The sequence below is a fragment of the Phodopus roborovskii genome, unplaced genomic scaffold (genome assembly GCF_943737965.1).
Source record: "Phodopus roborovskii unplaced genomic scaffold, PHOROB, whole genome shotgun sequence".
In the NCBI taxonomy this organism is placed as follows: Eukaryota; Metazoa; Chordata; class Mammalia; order Rodentia; family Cricetidae; genus Phodopus; species Phodopus roborovskii.
The window spans coordinates 13,095,500-13,118,353 of record NW_026126599.1 but is presented as its reverse complement, the minus strand read 5'-3'; the positions used below and the strand labels follow the sequence as shown (position 1 = coordinate 13,118,353).

General features: G+C 51.9%; 1 protein-coding gene across 8 annotated transcripts; it reads right to left on the bottom strand.

Moving 5' to 3' along the window:
- Nucleotides 1–1,055: 1,055 nt before the first annotated feature.
- Camsap3 (calmodulin regulated spectrin associated protein family member 3) lies at nucleotides 1,056–22,279 on the bottom strand. Of its 8 annotated transcripts, none has more exons than XM_051205341.1 (19): nucleotides 21,985–22,279; nucleotides 12,378–12,631; nucleotides 11,657–11,779; nucleotides 11,479–11,574; nucleotides 11,257–11,289; nucleotides 10,149–10,196; nucleotides 9,741–9,879; nucleotides 8,058–8,197; nucleotides 7,868–7,961; nucleotides 7,719–7,776; nucleotides 7,524–7,597; nucleotides 6,709–6,778; nucleotides 5,125–6,604; nucleotides 3,619–3,758; nucleotides 3,216–3,520; nucleotides 2,260–2,359; nucleotides 1,844–1,956; nucleotides 1,648–1,766; nucleotides 1,056–1,554 (listed from the first exon to the last, which is right to left on the bottom strand). In XM_051205341.1, the coding sequence occupies exons 1-19, from the start codon at nucleotides 22,130–22,132 to the stop codon at nucleotides 1,249–1,251; spliced, it is 3,840 nt and encodes a 1,279-aa protein (XP_051061298.1). In that variant the 5' UTR covers nucleotides 22,133–22,279; the 3' UTR covers nucleotides 1,056–1,248. The 8 variants fall into 8 exon arrangements, with proteins under 8 accessions (XP_051061298.1, XP_051061299.1, XP_051061303.1 ...); XM_051205342.1 differs by having other exon boundaries at nucleotides 7,719–7,773; XM_051205346.1 differs by lacking the exon at nucleotides 10,149–10,196.
- Nucleotides 22,280–22,854: the final 575 nt, after the last annotated feature.

Below are 22,854 nucleotides of genomic sequence, written 5' to 3'. Positions count from 1 at the left end.
GCCCAGGTGCCTCAGGGCATGCTACCTTAGAGCTGTCTGGCCCTGAGCCCTGATTGGCTGGGACAGGAGGTGGGGTAGTCTGAGGTGGTGGCAGGTGGACAATCGGGCCCTCACCCTGTAGAGCCAGTTCTGGACCCTGCAGGGCCAGTTCCCAGCCCCACCCCAGGCTTCTTGTCAGGCTTGCCCAGTAAAGAAGTCTCCTTGAGCCCCAAGCTGAGGGACACCTGTCCCCACTTGTGTGCACTGTCACAGCTCTGGGACTTCACAAACCAATGAGCTCCATGTAGTCAACAGGCCCTGTGAACCTACCAGTGAGGCATTTGTATCGCTGGCTGGAGGCCAGGAACCAGGCCCTGTACACAGGCCACATCCTGGGTGGAGGCCTTACTGCTTAAGCTCTGGAAAGCCATTAGTTGCCTCTAAACCATTAGGGGCTTTTGGCATCAAGGGATATAATCAGATTTGTGTTTTGAGCAGGTCACGCAGGCTGCCATGTGAGCAGGGGGCAGTTGGAGACAGCTGTTGGCTTGGATCATGGGATAGTCTGAGGGGTGGGTGCCACGCTTTAGGAGGTGAGCTGTGTAAGATTTGGCGGTGTCTGGGAAGCCAGGCATAGTGAGCTTTACACCTGAGCCCTGCACCTTCAGTGGCACCTGGGTCCTTGGATATGGGACTCGGGGGGAAGAAACAGAACCCCCGGTTCAGAGACTGTAACTGAGCCCAGAAATGAAGGCAGGTTGGCAGGAGGAAATGGAGATCAAGTAAGAAGCTGCTGGCTGCACACCAAATGCCAAGAAAGATGAACAACAGCCGCCTCATGGCCAAGGGAAAGTAGCGGGTGGGGGTGGGGAAGGCCCAGGGGAGGGTAGCTGGTCCAGAGCCTCCTGCCAGGCCAGTTCAGAGGTGGCTGAGAACATCCCCGGGGAAGCAGTGTCACCACAGGCCTTGGCAGAAGCTGCCTCGGCCAGCAAGAGGGCAGTGAAGACGGCTGGAGCTGGTGAGAACACCAGGCAAACTGTCAGGTCTGGCTCAGGGAGCAGACAGCATGTCTCAGCTTCTCTTTTCAATTATTTTATTCAAGAAAGGAGGACAGACGGGGGCTGAACTGAGCCCTGAGTCCCTGAAGCTCCCAGCTCAGCCCCCCAAAGCATGACCAGGACAGGGTCCAGGAATAACCAATCACTGTCCTTCAAGAGTGCAGTGGCCCAGACACAGCAGACCCAGCCTGTGCACTGGCCAAGGTGGGTGCTATTTGGGGGTGCCGCCACCCTTCTTGGGCGTGGTGGGCTTCTTGCTTTGCCAAAGGTGTCCCTGGATTGTGAAGGCATCCACACTCATAGACATGGTCTTGGCAGGGATCTGGGTGAAGCGTTTGCGGTCTGAGTTATACTTATAGATGCCTTCAACCATGGCTGGAGTGACAGTACGAGGCCCATAGCCTGCTAGCCTCGACAGCTCCTCTGTCTCCCCAGACAGAGTGTAGAGCGCCCGAAACTGGCAGCTTGAGTCCCGGAAGAGGATCAGGAAGTGGTTGGCCTTGCTCTTCTCGATTTCCTAAGGGATGGCGTTAAGAAGCTGGTCAGCTGCTCAGGCTGGACCACTGACCCACCAGACAGCCCTACACACCCAGGCAGATGCAGGGCTCACCTCCAGAATTCGGTTCTTCTGGGGCTCGTTCACCTTGCCTGCCAGGCAGCAGTGTGACAAGGCATTGTGGATGATAAACTTGTTGGACTTGGCGCTGGGTTCTTTGTACAGCCGGGGACCTAGATGGCAGTCAGTCAGCAGGGTTGGGGCAGGTAGAGAGCCTATGGCTTCTCCCATTATCCAAAGCCTCACTTACCTGTATACTCAGGCACTGATGCTGGGGAGGATGCATTGCTTCCATTCTCCCAGTCACGCTCTCGACTGCCAGGCAGGCGGCTTGGAGACATTAGGCCTGATGGAGAAGGGGCCCTATATGGGAGGGGAGGAAGTGGGGTCAGTGGTGTGTGAAGCCCCCCCCCCCCAATGTACAGTGACATTAGGGAAGAGGTAAGTTGCAGGAGAGGTACATGTATGTTGCATGATCCAAGTCCATGCAATGCCCTCCCATATGCTTAACCTCTGATAACACCCACATGACATGGGGGCATGTTTTCCAGGCCTTTCCATCAGGCTCCCCAAATCCTATCTGTATATACATGTTTCCCTCCATCTACACAATCCATCCATATCCCTCTCTAGATTCCAGAGAGAACCCTGCCTGCCCAGACTCACCGAGATGTGGGTCTCTTCACACCAAGATTATTGGAAGCCTCATTGGCCACAGTTGACAGGGACAGTGTAGACTGGGAATAGACCTTGCTGAGCCGTGAGCCTAGGAAGAGATAGGACCCGTCAGCCCTACCCAAGGCCCCTTTACCTCCATTAGTGCCCAAGGGTCCAGGGTCTGCCCTTCCCAAAACCCTGACAGCCTTTTGCAATCTGACTACTCCACTTTCTGTGTTTGCCTCATTGGTTTTTTTTTTGTTTGTTTGTTTTTTTGTTTTTTGTTTTTTGTTTTTTTTTTAAAGACAGGGTCCACTGTAGCCCAGGCTGGCCTCAAACTCCCTATTTGCTGAGGATGACCTGAAACTCCCGAGTCTCCTGACTCTACTGAGTGTTGGAAATATAGGCCTACACCTCCATACCTGTTTATGCTGGGGAGGAACCCAGAGCTCCCTGTATACTAGGCAAAGTACTCTACCAATTGGGCCACATCACCACTATTCTGAACTTGTCCCGTGTGTGTGTGTGTGTGTGTGTGTGTGTGTGTGTGTGTGTGCGTGCACGCGCGCGCGTGTGTTTTGAGGCAGGATCTCAATGTGTAGCCTAAACTGGCCTGCAACCTGCTCAGTAGGACAGATTGGGATCAAAATCAAAATCCTCCTGTTCCAGCCTCTAGTGCTGGAGACTGAACCTAAGGCATCATATACTCCAGACAAACACTAGCCCTGCACTTCACCCTCCCATCCACATACCTACAGAGAAGGAAGCATTGCTTAGAAGCATTCTCAAACATCCAAGGGAGTTCCTCACTCTTTAGCCAAGGAGGGAAGTCCCCTCACCTCTTTTGAAATTCTGCTCACCCCCAATACGTGCCCCATCACTGCCCCACAGCAGATGCGTCCCTCTCTCCACAACCATGGAGCCTCTCCCAGCCACAAGGTAGGCCCTTCCCACAGGGTCCTCACCCAGCAGGCCGCGGGCTGGGCTTCGTGCCAGGGCCGAGTCATCACAGCAACCAGAGCGTGGCCGGGTGGCCCTGCGCCCGCCCCGCCCTGGTCCCCCGGTCCCTGAGGCCCGGGGCCGTAGCACCTTATCAAGGTCATCCATCAGCTTCAGTTGTGCCCGACGCTCATACTCAAGCCTCGTGAAGTCCCCTCGCCGGGGGCCCACCTCCTCCTCAGCTGGGGCTGCGGCTCTGGTAGCAGGAGCCAGGGTGGCCACTGGGGCAGCAGAGGCTATGGGGGTGGCCGGGACCTCCTCCTGAGCCAGCCTGCAGATTAAACAGAAGGAGCAAACAGAATAGAATACGGGGGCACTGGGGCAGCAATATCAAAGACCAGGGTCCCTTCATTCCAGCTCTAGACTCACCTCGCCGCCTCCTCCCGTTTCTGTTCCTTCTCGGCCTCCTGCCACTGTTTGCGCCTCCGGGCCTCCTCTGCCCGCCTCTGCTGTCGCTCAAGCAGGCTAGCTCGCTTTTGAGCCATCTCATCCTCAGGCTTGTCTTCGTCCTGGAGGATGACATCTGAGTCCAGCAGACCACCCCTCACTGCTACAACTGACGTCTGATTTTTTTCTACTGACCCAGACTGTGGCCCACCTGACCTTTCTAAAGTCCTCACTCAAGAGTATTTAGTTGGTGCCTACTTTATGCACAGCCCCACAGACCTGGGAGCTGCACTCATAAAGCATTTGACCCAAAGGGGAACAATCAAGTGATACACAGACCTTTAATGCTATAACTATGCTTGGAGTGCCGCCAGACAGGACTACACTCTATCCTACTCTGGGGCACCGAGCAAGGCTTCCCAAAAGTACTCCTGGGGGATAATGAAAGGGACTTACTTAATTGGGGAGAAGTCAGGGGAACTTTCCAGACAGATGGAATAGAAAGTTCAAAGGCCTTGAGGCCAGAACAAACCAATGTGTCTGGGATGTGGAGCTGGGGAGAATGGTGTAATTTGAAATCAGAAAAAAAAGCAATGGACAGGGTTTTTTGTTCTCAGGGAAATAGGGCACAGTCAAAATCCCTAACTGCTCAGGAAAACAAACAAATGAACAAAAATAAGCAGGTTTGTTCAGTTGCAACACCACTGTGGCCCAGGTTACAGGTGGGATGAAGATGGACAGGTCAGAAAAGAGGAACTCTAGGATCACCCTAGCCCTGTTTGTCCAACCACCCACACCTGTCTGTCTGTCTCACACTCACCCTCTCCATCTGCCCAGCAATTATTAGTCTGTCTACCAATCAACCTTCCCTCTGTCTCCTCACCCACTTATCCACATATCAATTCCTCTTTCATCTGTCTGACCAACCTATCCATCTACCTATCCATCCACCCTCCCTCTAACCTATCTACCCGTCACCTAATCAGCCTATCAACCTACCTAGCTAGCCATTCACATAGCCAACCTATTTCTCTACCTGCCAATCAATCACCCACCTACCCAACCCATCCATCCATCCATCCATCCATCCATCCATCTATCCATCCATCCATCCATAAGAGCTAGCAAACCAGCCACTGCCTAGCCAGCCAGGTACCCATCCATGCACCCAGTCTATATATTCGTCAGTCTACCTACTCATCAGTAAAGCTCTATCCCCAAACGTTTATCCAGTACCTCCCATCTCCCTACTAGTCCCCTAGGACACCCCACTGCCCACCCAACATCTGTCCACCACTTCCCATCCCATTTTTGTCCCCTTAGGACATTTCATCCAACATCCACTACCTCTCATCCCCTTACTAGGACACCCCCACTTTCCACCCAACATCTATCCACCACCTCCCATCCCCCTGGGATACCCCACTTCCATCCATACATCATCTATTGGCTCACTCTTCCCCTTCCTCGCCTGCCCGGGTGACTCACCTTATAAAAGAATCCAAGCCCAGACCGGGGCTCTCCCTCTGAAGATGCCTCTTCCTCTAAGGAATCCTCAGCCCCAGCGGGGCTCCCATCTCCCTCCTCCTCAGCAGTAGGCTCTCCTAGGCTGGCTAGGGGGATCTCAATGAGGACAGGCTTGGTGGTGGGCTCCTCAGGAGGTGTCTCCTCCGACAGGAGGATAGAAGAGCGAGTCTGTACAGGTACCTGGCTGGGCGAGAACTTGCGTAGGTGAGGAAGACTGTCTACATCATGGGGTGGTGTGAGCACCCTTGTTAGGGGTGCAAGCTTCAGCTCCGCCGGTCTTGTGTGTTTTGGACTACGGGGTGTTGGGTTGGGGCCTGGCCCTGGGCTGCGCCTGGCAGCTGGGGCACGACGGGCAGGACTAGGGGATGCTGCTTTATGCCCAGTGGTGGGTCCAGGGATGACCCAGGCCGCAGGTGGTGGGGCAGGTCCAGGGGCCTCTGGAGGGGCCAGAAGCCGCTGTTGCTGGTCTGTAAGCCTCTGCATGTCCCGTTGCAAAGAGCTCAAAGCAGCACTCAGCTTACTGACAGCTCGATTGTAATCCCCCAGTCCCTCTGGGGGCAGTGGGCCCAGATCTGGAGAGAAGGTGACTGACTTAGGCCGTGAGGATGGCTCACCCTGGCCCTCACCTGCTGGTCGTTCCCCTCCAGGAACTGAGCCCAGCTCAGCTTCCTCCTCAGCCTCCCCTGCAGCCTCCCGAGGCTGCACCTGCAGGAAAGCACTCTTGCCCAGTCTCTGCCTGTGCTTGGCAAAGATGGCCTCAATGCGTCGCTTCTGAGCCTCTATGGCTCGGCGCTTTTCCTCCAGTCGGGCTCCTAGCTCGCTCATCTCTGAGCTCAAGGCCTCAGGTGCTGCGGAAGTAGAGGTTGGAGATCCCATTCCTGATTCGGCCTCAGCCTTCACCAACTGTTTCTTGCGTTCAGCAAAACTAGTCATCTTCACTTCTGAGTTGTTGGCTGCTGGGGATGAAGCCACAGCTTTTGGGGACCCATCAGATGGGGGTGGTGGTTTCAACACCTCCCCTGCTGGGCAGGGAGATGGTTTTGCAGGGGTCTCAGGGTGGGATATATAGATGGGTGCTTTATTGAGCCCATCAGATGGTGGTTTTGAGGCTCCTTCAGGAGGGTAGGGAGAGGCCAGTGGTGGTTTGGAGAGACCCTCAGGAGAATGGAGGTAGAAGCTGCCATCGGCAGCCCCATCTGGGAGCAGCCGAGGCTCAGCGCTGTGGATGATCTGCAGGGCCTCTTCAATTGTGGGTAGGTCTCCCGACTCTGGAGTTGACTGAACAGGGTTCCGGGATGATGACGACGACGACACAGGACGTGGGGGACCCAGACTGTCTGAACTGACGGAGCGGAGCAGGACAGGATCTCCCATGACCACGTCCACATCGCTGTCCAGGCCAAAGGGAGTGCTGAACGACACAGCCTGGGAGAGGGGACGGCTGGGCGGCCAGAGGGAGGGGTCAGCCCCTGGGACAGGCCTCTGCCCTGCCCTGCCCTCATTAGCCCTTTTCCAAGGCTGCGGGGCCCCTTAAGATGCACTCACCTTAGCTGGCGGTTCCAGGCCTTGCCAAGGGCTTCCATGTGAGACATAGACGGGGATGACTTTAGGGATCCTGGGGAAAGACAGTACATGGTCACTGATGCAGGGGCTGCCTAGTATCTGGGGCCACCTCCGTAATATCACCAAATGAGTCACTGATGGATGGGTCAGTATGTGTTTGGTTGTGCTAGGTTTCCAGAAATGGCTGGCTGGAGCTCCTGCCATGGCTCAATGATACACTAGTTGCCTATCATGTGTGAGGCCTTCGATTCAATCTCTAGTATTGTGAAACACAGTTAGCAGCTTCTTTTGGACTGATGAGATGGCTCAACAATAAGGGCACTTAACTCCAAGCCTGGATGAACTGAGAACCAACTTCTGAAAGTTATCCTTTCTGAACCTCCACATATGCATTGAGGTACATGCTCACCCCCACACATATACAAGTAATAAATACAATTTAAAAATTGATATGAAATGACCAAATATTAACAGTTGGAGCTATATGGTGTCATGCAAGGAGTCTTCTCTGTTTTGTTGAGATGGGATCTCACTGTATACTCCTGGCTGGACTGGAACACTCTATGTAAACCAGGCTGGCCTCCAACACACAGAGATTCGCCTATCTCTACCTCCTCAGTGCTAGGATTAAAAGTATAAGACACCACACCCAGCTGATTCAAGGTTTCTTGAAGCTAGCCACAAAGGAAGCCAGAAAGACCCAGCGAGGGCCATTCGAGGACTCAACATGAAGTCAGCTGGGGATTCATTATTGTGTTTAAAGTTTCCTGGTAATAAAAGCCATAGTCTTTCTTCACCTGTAGATCCTCGGAGTGGGGACTGGGGACCACCAGGTGACAGTAGCGGGTGACGGAAGTTGAACACAGGAGAACTGCCAAACAGATACACATCAACCTTAAGTCACCACTCACAGGTGTCCCTAGTCTTGCCCCAGCACCCAGGTAGCAGGAAGAACCCCCACGAAAGAAATCCTGCCCAATGAGGACCCATACCTGCTACCGCTGTTGTTCTGAGATGGTAAAGTCTCAGTACCGCGGGGGGAGACAGCTACTAGATGTACAAAGGAAGAGATCAGGCAGGCCAGGGCTCCTGTACCCTCCTCTTCCAGACCCCAAGGCAAGCCCAGGACCCCAGGGCTCACCATGTCCATCAGGCAAATCTTTGGCCTGCACAAAATCAGGCTTCAGAACCTCAAAGCACATGTACATCTCGGCCAACAGCACTACCAGATTGACCTGCAGGCCAAAGGGAAGTTAGCCAACTAGTGGAAGAAGCCTAGGTGTGGACCGCAGGCCCTGAATTTCATCCCCACTCTCCCAAGATAGCCTTACCTTGAGAGGTGGTGGGACATACAGTAAGTCCTCAAGGGACAGGGGGCAGCCACGAGGAAGATGAGAGGCACAGAAGTCTTGTACCAGCTGGAGGTTGTACAAGCTGTCTGCCACAGACATGGGGTCCTTGAGGCACACCTCTGTGGGGACAGTATGTGTGGGTCTCCAACTCAGCAGAAAGGAAAGGAAAATGGGAGTCCCAGGTTTACTACCTTCTGCAAAGTGCACACTGTAAGTGCTGACCCCCTAAGACTTAACTCCTCGCCCTCTGTATGCGTATGCACAAGTCTGCAGGCTAGAGGTTGACAGTGGGCATCTTTCTTTCATGCGCTCTCTACCTTAAGATTCTAAGACAGAATCTCTCACTGAAACTGGAGCTTGCTTATTGGACGAGTTGGCTAGTGAGTCCCCAGAATCCTCCTGTCTCCACCTCCATGGCACTGGACTATAGGTACTCACTGCTATACGGAAATGTTCACATGGGGGCTGAGAACACGAACTTGGGTCCTCATGTTTTTGCAGCTTATCAAATGAACCATCTCCCAACCTCCTCAAAACACATCTTCTGGAGAGATGGCTTGGCAGTTAAAGGCTTGCACGGCTCTTGCAGAGGACCTGATTTTAGTTCCCAACACCTTATCAGATGGGTCTAGCTACAGGCGGTACAACGCCATTTTCTAGACTCCAGGGTTACCTGCATTCACATGTCCACAGACCCACACACATATACACACATCCGAACACTAAACTAAATCCTAAAAACAAAAACTCAGCTTCCCAAGGGCTGGGAACATAGGTCAGTTAGAAGAGTGCTTGCTTTTAATATACAAAGCCTGGCTTCCACTTCTAGCATCCCATAAATTTGGCCTTGGGGAAACATGTGTGTAATCCCAATACGTGGAAGGTAGAGGCAGAACTATTAGGACCTCAAAGCTGTCCTTGGCTATATAATGAGTTTGAGGCCAGCCTGGGCTATATAGGACTCTTGTTTCAAAAAAAAAAAAACAAAAAAAAAAAACAAAACACTTTTTCCTAGAGAGATGTACTAGCACATACCTATAATCCCAGCACAAGGGAGGACTTGGGCAGGGAGGGAGATAGGAAGCTTGAGGCCAGCCTGAGTTACAAAGAGACCTCTGTCTCAAAACAATGTCTCTTTTTCTTAGCCAACCATTGCCCTTTGGGCACCTTATTTACCCAAACGATACTTCTAGATGACTTCATTATCTCTTTTCCTCAATGGGAATGTCTAGGAAGTCAAGAATTGCCTGTTTCTGGGCACCTAAGAGGGATCTGGAACATGACCTTTAACAAGTATAAATTTTTAAAAGCACAGAGAAGTTTAGACTATCTTACGGGGTCACAGAGCTAAGGGAAGAAAGAGATGCAAGCCTGAATGTTCTGGTTCTAGAAGGAGACTTTAGAGGCTGGGGGTGTGGCTGAGCTGACAACGTATTCTCCCAGTGTGCATGAAGCACTGGTTTCCAACCTCAGCGCTGCATGAACCAGACATGGTAGCACACCTGTCATCCCAGCACTTAGGAGGGGAAGGCAGGAAGATGAAAAGTTCAAAGTGAGGTCACGGCTAGCCCAGGCTGTGTGAGACCGGCTCAATACTGAATCATACCGGCCTTGCAGACTAGATGCCTTCCGAGGATCAGAACTGGCTTATCCACTACTCACCCTCAAGCCGCAATAGCTGGGGACAATAGCAGTGGATGGTGGCAGCCAGTGCTGCCCCACTGGCCAGGTCCTGAAGGGTGGTCACATTTGGAAAGCAGGGGGCCCGTCGGGCAATAGCACGGTCCTTTCGGTATCGAATCTGCAGACAGGAGCAAAGTGAGGTTAGCAGTCGGGCTGGCCCTCCCCAGGTTGGCAGTCATGCAGGCTGGAACAGGGAAGACCGGGATTTCTGCCATGAAGGGGTGGGAAGCTTGGGATCCCCAGAGCCAGAGGGAGGGGAGGGAGGGCCAGCCTGGAGCAAGGGAAGGACAGCAGCAAGAGGCAGAAGACTTGTCTGCGAGCAGCCAGGCCAGCAGCAGGGGCTAGGGACAGGGCCTCCTGCGACCCCAGGGAAGGGGGATACATTACCATAGGGGGTTTGTTCCCCGACTCCTTCAAACAGAAGGCAATTGCGTGCTGGGGGGGGAAGGAGCGGCCGTCAGCAAGGCCTGCTGGGCCCCCAAAGCCCCCTCTGGGGAAAGGAGGAGTACTGACCCCCTGTCCTGAGCCTTGGCCATCTAGCTCCCTAATTATATGCTGGCCAGCTTCGGGGACCCCAGCTCCTCCCAGCCCTAAGGAACCCCACCAAGCAGCCTCCCATGACAAGCCCAGGCCCCGGCTTAGGAAGAAGATGCAAAGGAAGCAGGTAGGCAGAAGAAATAATCAACCCCCCAACCCAGACCCCAGGGTGGGGAGAAGCAGTGAGCAAAGGTGGGGGCCCCTACCCAGCCCCCGCTTTCCATTATTTATAGACTACAGGAATAAATGATATGAAGCAAGGAGGGTTCAGATAACTGCAAGATCACACAGCTAATTAGTGGAAGAGAGAGAGAACTTAAAATCTTCTAAACCTCAACCCCACTCCTGACCTGCTCTTGGCTAGAAGATTCCCTCCATGTACCTGCACTTTGTGGTCAGTGTCTATGTGTCTGGTAGGTGAAGGGGCCCTGCTCCTCAAGCTAAGGACAGGTGCAGGGAGTCTTGCCTTCTTAGTTAATGGAATGCTCATCTACTTTGTTTTGTTTTAGATTTGTTTTTATCATATGTGTATGTGTGTGTGTCTATGTATGGCTATATGTATCTGCATGTAGTATACATGGAAGCCAGAAGAGGGTGTTGGATCCCCTGGAGCTGCAGTTACAGGAATCTCTCCAGCTTCAACCCTCTATCTGTCTGTTTGTGGTTCTTTTAAGACTGTCTCCAGATGGCTAGCCTGAAATTTGCAATACTCCTGCCTCAGTTTCCCAGAGGCTGGGATTACAGACATGCCTAAGCATGCCCACATCTACCTTTGCTAATGGCAGAGATTCCCCACATCTCAAGTTCCAGAGCTCTCCCAACCCCCAGGGCCAGGGGGCTACCTCCATTGCTCACAGCTGGGGGCAGGGGAGGATGCAGGCCTTCGGGCAGAAACAGACACAGACAAAACAGAGACAAGCAGGACAGGCAGACAAGACCGACAGACAGCCCCACTTACAGGAACCAGCTTCCAGTACCAGCGTGTGGGGCACTATTGCCAGAGGGACAGAGAAGGGAACAGCAGGGGCCGGTGCAAGAAGAGGTGCAGAGAGAAAGAGGAAAAGAGAGTCACCTCCAGGCCAGCCCCCAACCTCAGCAACGGCCAGGAGGTAAAGCCCATCCTTTCCCACCCAGCCTTACAATCATCCATCCATCCATCCATCCATCGCCCGAGCCTCACCGAGGGCTGGGCAGGAGCAGCCCCGTCCAAAGGAGCTGCAGGAGATGCACGCTGGGCTGCTTCTTGCTCTGTCTTTTCCTGCAGCCGCCGGACAGTCTGGGGGTCAGAGAGTAGTCAGTGACTGGTCTCTTGGCCAATGCCGATGTCTCCACTCCTGGCCTGACCTGACCCTACTTACTGTGTCTACCCAGAAAAGGAGTTTGTGCTCCAAGCTGCTCAGAGCCAAGGGACCAGGCAGTGTCTTTGTCCACTCAAAGGAGAAGGCAACCATGAGGGCATCGATGACAGCTAGGTGGGCTCCCTGTGGGGGCAAAGGCTGGGAGATGAGACCAGAAGGCAGGGCAGGGGACTACCCTTCTGCCTCTACTTCCAAAGAAGAAAAAACCTGAAAGTAGGAGGAGTGGGGCCAGCAATAGGCAATGGGCTAGGGATTGGCAGGTGGGAACTTGAGGGCTAGAGGGAAGAGGCACACAGGATGGGCTAGGCTTTACCAGGATTTACAATAGAGTGGCCCACGTAGGGAAATCAAAGGCAGAATCAGGCTTGGTTGGAGGAGATTGTGGAGTGGAAGGCTATAGGAAGTGAGGGAGGAGTCATGCATGATAGGCAGAACTGAGTGTGATGCCCTTAGCTTGATGGGAAGCTAGGTTTGGAAAATGGAGATAGGTTTGATAGGAGCTAAGCTTGTGGGAGGAGCTATATCTAATGGGTTGAGCATGGAGGTGTGGCTAGAGAAGTAAAAGATTGGTGGGAAAAGCCAAGATTAGTGGGTGGATTTGAAAGGAGGTTCAGGAGAGACACTAGAAACTTTGGAGGAAGGTGAACAGAACTTTTAGGGATGCTAAGGGGAGGGGCCAAGACTGGTAGGCGGGGCCTCACAGGCCAGGAGCAGAGCCTACCATAAGAATTGGCTGGTGTCTCAGGTCAGCCTCACGGACCGGGTGTTCAGGTAGGGAGGGCACCGTGCCTCTCCTTGCCAGCATGGCCAGCAGCGCAGAGGGGCTGGGGGGTGGCTCGAGCTGTGGCAGTGCCTGGTGCCAGGCCCGGCAGTAGAGCTCCGCAGAGAGCAGCAGACGAGTCACCGGGGGCTTCACGTGTTCCTGTGCATACTGGTCCGTGTAGAACGGTTCCCACAGCTCTGGGGGCACGTGCTCTGCAGTAGGGAGGAGCACAGCGGGTCGGATCAACATATAGCCCACCCTGTCATCCCCCTACAAAGACATGATCCCACGGAAAGGAGGTATGCCTAGGAAGGGGTTATGGAGCCATACACACAGGTACAAGCCATTTACCAGGGCTACTACAGGGTGTTTCAGACCACCTGAGCTGGCAAGGGAGTGAGAATTCTGAATGTTGGATTCATTTTAAGGCTTCAAATCTAGAAAGTAGCCCAGGCACCATGGTACTCCTTTTTTTCTCTCCCTGTGTGTGTGTGAGTGTGTATGCAGGTGTACATACATGCCTGTCTGTGTGCCTGTGGAAGCCAGAGGTCCCCTCCTAATTATGTTTCTCTGTGGCTTTTAAATTTTTAAGTGTGTGTGTGTGTGTGTGTGTGTGTGCACACGCGCTTGCCCTGAACAGGTGCCCTTGGAGGCCAGAAGAGGGTGGCATCAGAGTCCCAGAAGCCAGTTACAGGTAGTTGTGAGCCACCAGACTTGGAAGCCAGGAAATGAATGGGATCCTCCGGGAGGACAGCAATAACTCTTGACACCTGAGCATATCTCCAGCCTCTACTGGTGTTTTGAGACAAAGTCTCACTCAATCTGGGAGTCTCACTGAACCTGGGCCTTGCCATCCCAGCTGAACCAGCTAGCCAGGAAGCCCTCTACGATCCATGGGACTTCACCTGTTCCGGGCTTAGGTTATAGTGTGTCCATTTCTTTTTCTTTTTTTTTTTTTTTTTCCTCTGGATGCTGGGGATCTGAACTCGGTTCCTCATAATTTTCCAGCAAGACACTTTACCCACTGAGCCATCTCCTCCGTCCCTGTTTGTCTAGATTTTAGAGGTTGTTTCTCAGTTTTCCAAGCTAGCTTCAAAACTGCCACAGAGCTGAGAATTATCTGAATTTCTGATTTCCCATCTTCTCTTCCAGAGTCCTACGACTACAGGCATGTATGACCACACCCAGTTTATGCCCTGCTGGGGACTGAACGAAGTTTCCCACATGCTCCTCAAGCACTCTTCCCAGCAAGCCTCATCCATAGCCCTGGAAACTTCTTTTTACAGATGGGAACTAATGTTACAGAGAATACACAGGGAAGGAAGTGACCAGCCTAAGGCTATGGGCTCTCCGATGCCAGGACTGAGACTCAGGCCGTCTGTCATCTTTGTGGCTGGGTGGTTATGAGGCTACCTACAGGGACATGCCAAAGGCAGGGAGAGACCAGGTTCCTTGAGGAAACAGAGGGTGTTAAATTTAGTGATAAAGAGAAAGAGGAGAGAGGGGAAGATGACCAGGGCTCCATATGACAGGGTAAAAGCTGGGTGTGCCTGGCCTTAGGGACATCGTAAAGCAGAGGACATAAGGATCAGGGACTTAGGGGAATACTGAGTCAGTCAGGAAAACACACTTGAGGGGTATGGAGGAGAACCAGGCCCAGTGTGCACAGCTACAATCCTAGCCTCGGGAAACTGAGAAAGAATGGCTATGAAGCAGTAACAAGCCAGTTTGTACTATGACACCCTAACTCAAAAAGCCCACCAAATCTGAGTATGGTGGCCCGTGTCTGTAACTGCAGCACTCAAGAGGCAAGCAAATTGACATCAAGACCACTCAGAGCTACAGTGAGACCCTGCCTTCAAAAAAAAAAAAAAAAAAAAAAAAAAAAAAAAGGTCAATAATATGGCTCAAACATTGTCACCAAGCCTGACAGCCTAAGTTACATCCCCAAGACCCACTTGGTGGAAGGAGAGAACCAACTCCAACAAGTTGTCCTCTGACCTCCCCCCTCCCACACACACAAATAATCAAAAGGGAGGGGCAATGGGATGGGCAAGTGGGCAAAGATGCTTGCTGATAAAGTAACAACCCTAAGGTCACTCCAGAACCCACATAAAGGAGGAGAGAACTAACTCCACAGTATCATCCTCTGACCTCCATACATGCACCACAGCAACAACAATCAACAGCCCTTACACACACACACACACACACACACACACACACACACACACACACACGGAAACCAGCAAGGGGTGGCCCACACCTGTAATCTCAGCACTCAAGAGGCTGAGCCTGCAAAGTCCAGGTCAACCTGAACTACAAAGAGAGGCCCTATCTTAAAACAACAGCAGGGGGGTGGTGGTACACACCTTTAGTTCCAGCACTTGGGAGGCAGAGGCAGGTGGATCTTTGTGAGTTGGAGGCCAGCCTGGTCTACAGAGAAAGTTCCAGGACAGGCTCCAAAGCTACAGAGAAACCCCATTTTGAAAAGCAAAAACAAACAAAATACTCAACAACAATAAAAATCAAACAGGGAGAGTCAGAGGGGAGTTGCCAGTGGATGGGATAAAAACATACACTGTATAAATATGTGTATGAAGAACAAAGTGTATTTTAAAAAGAGGAGAAAACCAGGAAGAACTCCTGGTTAAGGTGGAGGTGCTGACTAATTAAGATCACTTGGTCAAGGACTGCTTCAATCAGCCCAGCTGACTGTGTGTGTGTGAAAGAAGTAGGTAAGGGAGTCAGGCATCCCAGCACTTAGGAAGCAGAAGCAGGTGGATCTCTGTGAGTTCAAGACCAGCCTGGGCTACAGACAAATTTCCAGGACAGCCAGAGTTACACCGAGAAACCTTGTCTCAAAAAACAAAACAAAGCAAAGTAGGTGAGGGAGAAGCTGAAGGAGGGGCTCAGGGTAGAGCCCCCAGTGAGGCACTTGGGAGGGGGGTGACTCAGAGGTAAAGCTCCTGCCTAGAATCCCCCAGTGAGGAGCTGGAGGTGTGGCTCAGCACCAGAGGGGGGAAAACCTTTTTAAAGGAATTGTGAGCCTTTTGTCTTCACAACAAGTAAATAAGATACATCAACAATGTGAACAAGATACATCAGACCAAATCATTCATTCTTCAAAGCCAGGCTCCCACAAGACCACTTGACATAAGGACCTGGCATCATTGACAGAAACCGGGTCTTGCCACATCTCCTTCCACACCCCCTAAAACCACACTTGACCTTCCAGGAGCAATACCCCTATGGGGACTCAAGTGCACCTCCCTGTCCTTAGCTTTGCTCCTTGAAACATGAGGGATTTCAGGCTGGCCGGAGGCCCAGCCGGTAAAGGCACTTTTTGTCCAGCCTCAAAACCTGAGTTCAGTGCCCAGGACTGAACTGTGATGGAAGTGTCCTCTAACCTCCACACATGTGCCACAAGAGGTGCATGCCCATACATGGTTGTTTATGTACTCTTTACATTTTTAAAGAAAGATGAATGATTCAAAGGCTCAACTCCTCCTGCTCCCTACCCCTACTGCCCTAACACTGGCCTTGCTTCAACCTCCCTGTCCGGGCTTCTATCCTAGACCCAGCTTCTGTTTTCCTGTTCCTAGCCTCCCCAAGGCCAACAGCAGTCAGCCAAACACACACCCACAGGCCCACGATGCACCTAGGCTCTGTGCCCAGTACCTCCTTCCAGAGCCCTTCCTCCTGCTATCTTATTCCAGAGGGACAAGCCCCACCCCATCTTGTGTAGGCTTGTGTGGCCACCTGATTTCCACCTGTTGCAGACCAGGATATGTCCTACTGTTCCTAGCATCTCCCACCCCACCCCCCAGTCTACACCCCAATAATAAATCACCACCCTGCCTTCACCTGCCCCATGTTGCATCCAGCCTCCCAACATCACACAAATCCTGACTCTCATCTTCCCAGCCCCCACTGACCTCTTCCTGTTCCCAAGAACAAAGCGTAAAGACATTCCCTGAGGAGGAAAAGTGACCTCGGGCCCCTTATCACTGACTTTTGGTTCATTTTGTTTTGAGACAGGGTCTCAAGTCGCCCAGGTGAGCCACAAATGTGCTATGTAATCAAGGTAGAACTCTACTTCCAATCTTCCTGTGCCAGGAGTACAACCACCCAAATGCCACCACGCCTAGTTTATGCCTTGCTGGGGATTGAACTCAGGGTCTTGAGCATACTAGGCAAGCATTCTATCAATTAAGGTACATCTACAGCTCCTGTCTAGGATGTATTATTAAGTACTCATTCTACACCGGTGACCTTCCACTTGGGGTGAGGAGAAATAAGGTAGTATTGTTTGAGGTTAGGAAAATCCCTGGTCAATATTCATAACTGTACCATCTTCCTCCAATGTAGACAAAGCCAGCTGGGCATGGTGCCACACTTAGGAAGCAAAGGCAAGAGGGTCATGAGTTCAAGGCTATCCTATAGAGTAAAATTGTTTCAAAAAAGCAAAACTGCCAGATGAGAGGTAACTCATGCCTGCATCCCCAACACTCAGAGGCTGAGGCAGGAGGATCACTTGGCAGGAGGCCAACTTGGGCTGCACAGTAACCTGAACTATAGAGTATAATACTATGTAAACAAAACAAAACAAAAAGGACCAGCGAGATGGCTCAGAGGATAGAGACACTTGACACTACACCTAACAACTTCAGTTTAATCTCTGGTACCCACATGGTAGGAGAGAACTGATTCCCAAAGTAGTTGCCCTCTGACCCTGCAACACTCACCACGGCACGTACATGGCATGCATGCAATGCATGGGGGACACACACACACATACACACAAAATTTAATTAAAAAATAAAAGAGTACCAGGCATTGGTGGTGCATGCCTTTAATCCCAATACTTGGGAGACAGAAGCAGGCAGATCTCTATGAGTTCAAGGCCAGCCTGGTCTACACAGCGAGTTCCAGGACAGGTTCCAAAGCAATACAGAGAAATCAAAAGGAAATAAATAAATAAATAAATAATGGTAAATTAAAAAATAAAAATAATGAGAAAATACTAAAACTAAAGTTAAAAGTAGAAACAAACACCATTAGTCTGGTATGTTTATCCAGCCCGATGCACACTGAACACCATTTCAGTACATAAAGAGTATCAAAACATTAAGAGGATATTGACTTTTGGTTTTGAGATAGGGTCTTTTGTAGCCTAGCTTGCCCTCAGACTCAGCTGAAGATGACTTTGAACTTTTGACTTCCTGCTTCTACCTCCCAAGTTTGAGGATGACAGGTGTGCCCCACCGTGCCCAGTTTATATGACATTGGGCATCGAACCCAAGGTTTCCTGTGCACTGGGCAAAGCACTGTATCAGCTGAGCCACACCCCCCACACTCTGAGATTTGTTTGTTGTTGACTTTTTGTTCTGTTCGGTTTTTTTTTTTTTTTTTTTCTTGAAACGGGGTTTCACTCTGAACTCGCTCTGTAGCTCAACCTCACAGAGATCCACCTGCCTCTGCCTCCTGAGTGCTGGGATTAAAGGTGTGTACCACCAACACCCAGCTGCTTTGTTTTGTTTTTTAAAATAGGGGTGTTGAACCTTAATCTCCTGCTTCTGCATCCCCAGTACTGAGATGATAGGTGTGGAGCACCATACTTTGCTCCAGTGTTTATATTACCTCACATCTGGATTACACTAGTTAGATTTCAAGTGCTCAATAACCACATGGGGATTAGTTCCAACCCTACTGGCCAGAACATTTCTATAACATTGTAGATATTGTCCATTCCATGACTTTCTGTGTGTTTAATCCTAAAACATACTTCTGTTGTTGTCTTGTGTATGACTGAGCTCCATTCTAATTTATTCTAATACCTGAGACATTTAGTCTAATACCCTGGGCTCAGAGAGCTAAGCTAACTTGCCCAAGATCACACACCAGTAAATGGTGGTGCCCAAATGAAACCAGCTTCCCTCAGCAACTCTCTCATACTCCCAAAGCCTAAAGAGTGGCATTTGGTATTTATCAATATGACATGGACTCCTTTCTGGATATGTCTCCTCTGAGCCCACCAGCCCGCATTCCTCACACCCATGCCTTGGGGACAACAGAACTACCCCTCCCCAAGCCTCAGTTCACTGCCTGTCATATCTTGCTGGTCCTCAGACACTTTCTCTGACTCCCAATGCCCTCCGCTCTTGGTCTGAGAGACCTGAGAGACCTTCCTTTAGGAACCTGCTTTGCATCCTTCTGCTCTGACCTCCAGCCACCATGAGGAGCTTCAGGTTCTTCTCTAAGTTCTTTGTATACTCAAGCTCCTCCCCTTGGTGACCTTCAAGACAGCTTCTCAAGGGGGCGCCCCTACTCCTTGGTATCTAGGAAGATTTTGGGAATTTCTCCTGCAGGCCCAGCTGCCTGGACCACACCAGGTCTTACCAATATAGGTATCCAGGATCTAATGTGGTATCCACTCCATTCTCCTGGATCCCTCCCAGCATCTCCTCCACACCCTAAGCACCCTAGTGGCATAAGCCTACCATCTCATCAAATCAGGAGGCTGAAGCAGGAGACTCAAAGCTGGGGTCTGGGGAGATGGCTCAACAGGTAAAGGTGCTTAACATGCAAGCCAGCCTGGTGACCCAATTCTAGGCCCAGAACCCACACAAAGATGGAAGTAGAGAACCAACTCCTGAAAGTTGTCCTCTGACCCCCACATGCCTTCTGTGGTAAACATGTGTATACAAAAATATTTATTATTTTAAATCAGAAAAGTCCAAAGCCTGCCAGGGCTACAGAGTGAGAGAGCATAGGTCAACCCGGTCATCTTAATGAGACCCCTGTCTCAAAATAAAAAGCAAAAACAGGGGTAGGGCTTTGGCTCAGTAGCAGAGTGTAAACCTAGGAGGCACCAGTGAGGAGCTGGACGTATGGCTCCTGTCACAGGACCTCCATAGAGTCCCCAATGAGGGGCTGGGGTAATTGCACAGCTGGAGAGCACTTATTAGCATCCTAGGTCTAGGCTTCAACCCAAGTTCTGGCAATTAAAAAAACAATCTGAGTTCAAGTCCTGATACACCAGGAAAGGAGACCGAACAACCCCAAGTTGTCTTCTGACCTCTACACACACACCCTGTAGCACCCAGGGGCACACACACACACACACACACACACACACTATATATATATATATATATATATATATATATATATATATTTTTTTTTTACATGTATATGTAGATCGATAGATAGACAGATAGATCTAGCCTAGTTCCCCATCATTTCCTCCAGCCCCTTCCACCCTTTGGGAGAGACAGGGAGATGACAACTTGAATTTGATCCTGGGGACAGCTGCAGCCACTGAGCAGAGTTACTCAGTGGATGGGGCTGGATCAATATGAAGAGAACTGGTTAATCCGAGCTTGAGGGGCTCCCTCAAAGGGCTTTCCTTCCCTTCTGTAAATGACATAGTAATTTCTGCACCATCCTCTGGCTAAGGAACAGTGAAAGGCATCAAAAAAACACTCACCATTCCCAGCAGCAGCCACTGTGAGCACCCACCAAGCTGTGGCTTGTGCCACATAATACAATGGATTCGCCTCTCAGCAACTTGGCTCTTAAGGGGGTCTTAGGCTAGTGAGATGGCTCAGCAGATGAAGGTGCTTGCCACCAAGTCTGACGATGTGAGTTTGATACTCAGGACTTATGTTGTTCTCTAGTCTCCATATATGTGCCCCACACACAAATAAATAATAAATAAATAAAACACTGGGGTCACCAGCTGTGGTAGCACACACCTTTAATCCCAACACTAGGGAGGCAGAGGCAGGGGGATCTCTGTGAGTTCAAGGCCTGCTTGGTCTACAGGGAGAGTTTCAGGACAGCCAGGACTACACAAAGAAACTCTGTCTCAGGGGAAGAAAAAAGTACTGGGGTGGAAAACCACAGCATGTGCCACACGGAAGCAACTTCTATGTGTTTTCAGGCCTGGATACAAAATGGGCACAGGAACCTGAATTATTCTTCTATGTTGTAGAGGGGCCGAGGCTCAAACTCAATTATGGCAACAAAGTTGTGCTCTTGGGCAGGCAAGACTGCTCAGGGGGTAGAGGTGCCTACTTCCAAAGCCAGACAACCTCAGTTAGGTGTCCAGAATTCACATAAAGGTTGAAGGAGAAAACTGACTCCATCGTTGTTGTCCTCTGACCCCCATGTCTATGATGTGTCGCACACCCACACTTACGTGCACACATAATAATGAAAATGTAAAATTTAAAAGCCTACAAAGCCAGTCTTTCTAATCCAATTACTTCAGCATGTGAGGGACTGGGACATAGGTCCCAACTCCCAAATCTTTTCTTTCTCTAGCAAATCCCAGAGGGTGGGCAGGTGTCGGAGCTAGATGGCCACACAGGAAAAGGTACAGAGAAACTAAAACAAAGTGGGAAAGACAGGATTGGGCAGAAGCAACTGATGGACAGCTGTCACAGGAGACCCACACCCAGAACAGGTTGGTCTGGGAAGGCAACAGAGTCGGGGGAGGGGCTGCACCCAGTTAGTGCCAAGATCAGGAGGGCAGGGCATCTCCCACCACACACACACACACACACACACACACACACACACACACACACACAGAGTTTGCTGCTGCTCCCAAAGAAGGCCTAGACCTTAATTAACCCCTGTTTTTCCCAAGACCAGGCCTGGCCTCACAGCTCTGGCCTGAGGTGGCTGAAGCTGCCCAGAGCCAGAACCTGGAGAGCCTTCCCAGATCGGATAACCCACCCTTATTCTTCCCAGTAAGGATGGTCCTAGTCCTTCAGGCCTGTGAGCATGGGGAACGGAGCAGAAGCAGAGGAGGGTCGGTTTCAATAAGGCCTGCCAGCCAGGGCTGCCACCGCAGTTCACCTGGTGGATGAGCCTTTTATGCCCGCAGATAAATGGGGCAATAAGTCACAGCTGCCATCCAGTAGCAAGAGCCATGGAGATGAAAAGAGGGGTTTTCCAGAGTCCCCCCACACACTCTGGCCACCCGCAACGCAGACTGCCAATGCAGGGTGTGTGTCCCAGTCACAGAGCTATAGAGCCGTAGATCTGGGCTCTTAAAACGCTCCTTGGGAAGCCCAAGCCACGATGTGTGCAGCGTGGTGGGTATCGGGGTGGGGTAGGGGGAATCCTCATAGGTTTCCGATGTGTGTAAAAGGGGAGTTGGCCAAGCAGTCAGGCCCTGGGGTCTGAGGAATGGGGTGGAGGCGGGAAGCAGAGAACTATAGCAGGAGACCCTTCCCCCACACACCCAAAATTGGTCTGCAGACCCCGCCCCTGCTCACCTGGGGGCTCTAATCCCAGGGCCCCCCGGTGCACAGCCGCTTGGCGGGCCCCACCCCCCCATTGCGTTCCAGCGACCCAGGCGGGCAAAGTCCAAGGGCCCGGGCCGGGCAGGAAGCTTGGAGGCCCAGCTTAGCAGAGACGGAGAGCTCGGGGGACCCTGGGCAGCCCCGATGCTATTGTTCCCACGGCCCCGGCTTGGCGCCCCGCCCCCCCGCACCTGCCGCGCCCCAGCCTGGCGCCCCTGTCCCTTCCCCAAAGGCCCTCGGGTTACCTGCTCCCCCGAATGCGGCCCGCAGCACCCACGCCAGGCTCGCCGCCGCCTTGGCCCGAGAGAAATCGTACTGGTCCAATGACTTGATCTCGGGGACTAGGAAAGTCCTCCGCAGTGGCCCGGACCCCGCGGTCGCCGCTTCCACCATGGCGACGCCGGGGCTGCAGCCGCCCGGATCGGAGCGTTCGGATAGGCTGGGCTACGCTACTGCGGGGCGGCCGCCACCACTGTCCCCGCTGCCTAGGCTGCTGCTGCTGCTTTGCTGCTGCTAACACTGCTGAGGCGCCGCTGAACCAGGTGCGGCCGATCGCGCTGGCGACGTTGCGTCGACCCCGCCCCGAGGCGGAGCCCAGGTGCGCCCCGCCCCCTGGGTTGGACTCAATCTTCTTGAGTCCCCTAGGTCCCCACGGGTCCACACCCGCACCACCAATGCTTCTGTGGGTCGTCCTGCTGTAAAGAGCTGCGGTGATGGCGGAGAAGGGAAGGGCTGCAGAGGAACGCATGTGCGCGTGTGCGTGTGTGTGTGCGCGCGTGCGTGTGTGTGTGTGTGTGTGTGTGTGTGTGTGTGTGTAATCCTGCTCACGCCTGAACCCTGGAGAGGCTTAGGGATGGTGGATATCCACGCAGGCTCGTGTCCACATTCAGGTCGCTGAGTGAGCACCTGTGTGGTTATACTGCTTTTCCCAGTCGGTGTGTGTGGATGCACCCTGTTCTATTAATAATTGTATGGGTATAGGAATGGTTACTGCTGGTGGTGAAGAGGTAAATGAAATTGCTGACAAGCCTGAAGACTTGAATTCAATCTCTGGTGGACACAAACACTGATTTCCACATGCTGTTCTCTGACCTCCATGCCACACCTTCCGTTAA

What these genes read in the sequence shown, in the direction of transcription:
- Camsap3 (XM_051205341.1), bottom strand. Translation starts at nt 22,132, where the DNA reads ATGGTGGAAGCGGCGACCGCGGGGTCCGGGCCACTGCGGAGGACTTTC. An exon ending in CTGCTCCTGCCCAGCCCTCG is followed by an intron (nt 11,290 to 11,478) that starts GTGAGGCTCGGG and finishes CTCTGGCAATAG; the next exon opens with TGCCCCACACGCTGGTACTG. An exon ending in GGCTTGGATTCTTTTATAAG is followed by an intron (nt 3,759 to 5,124) that starts GTGAGTCACCCG and finishes GTCATCCTCCAG; the next exon opens with GACGAAGACAAGCCTGAGGA.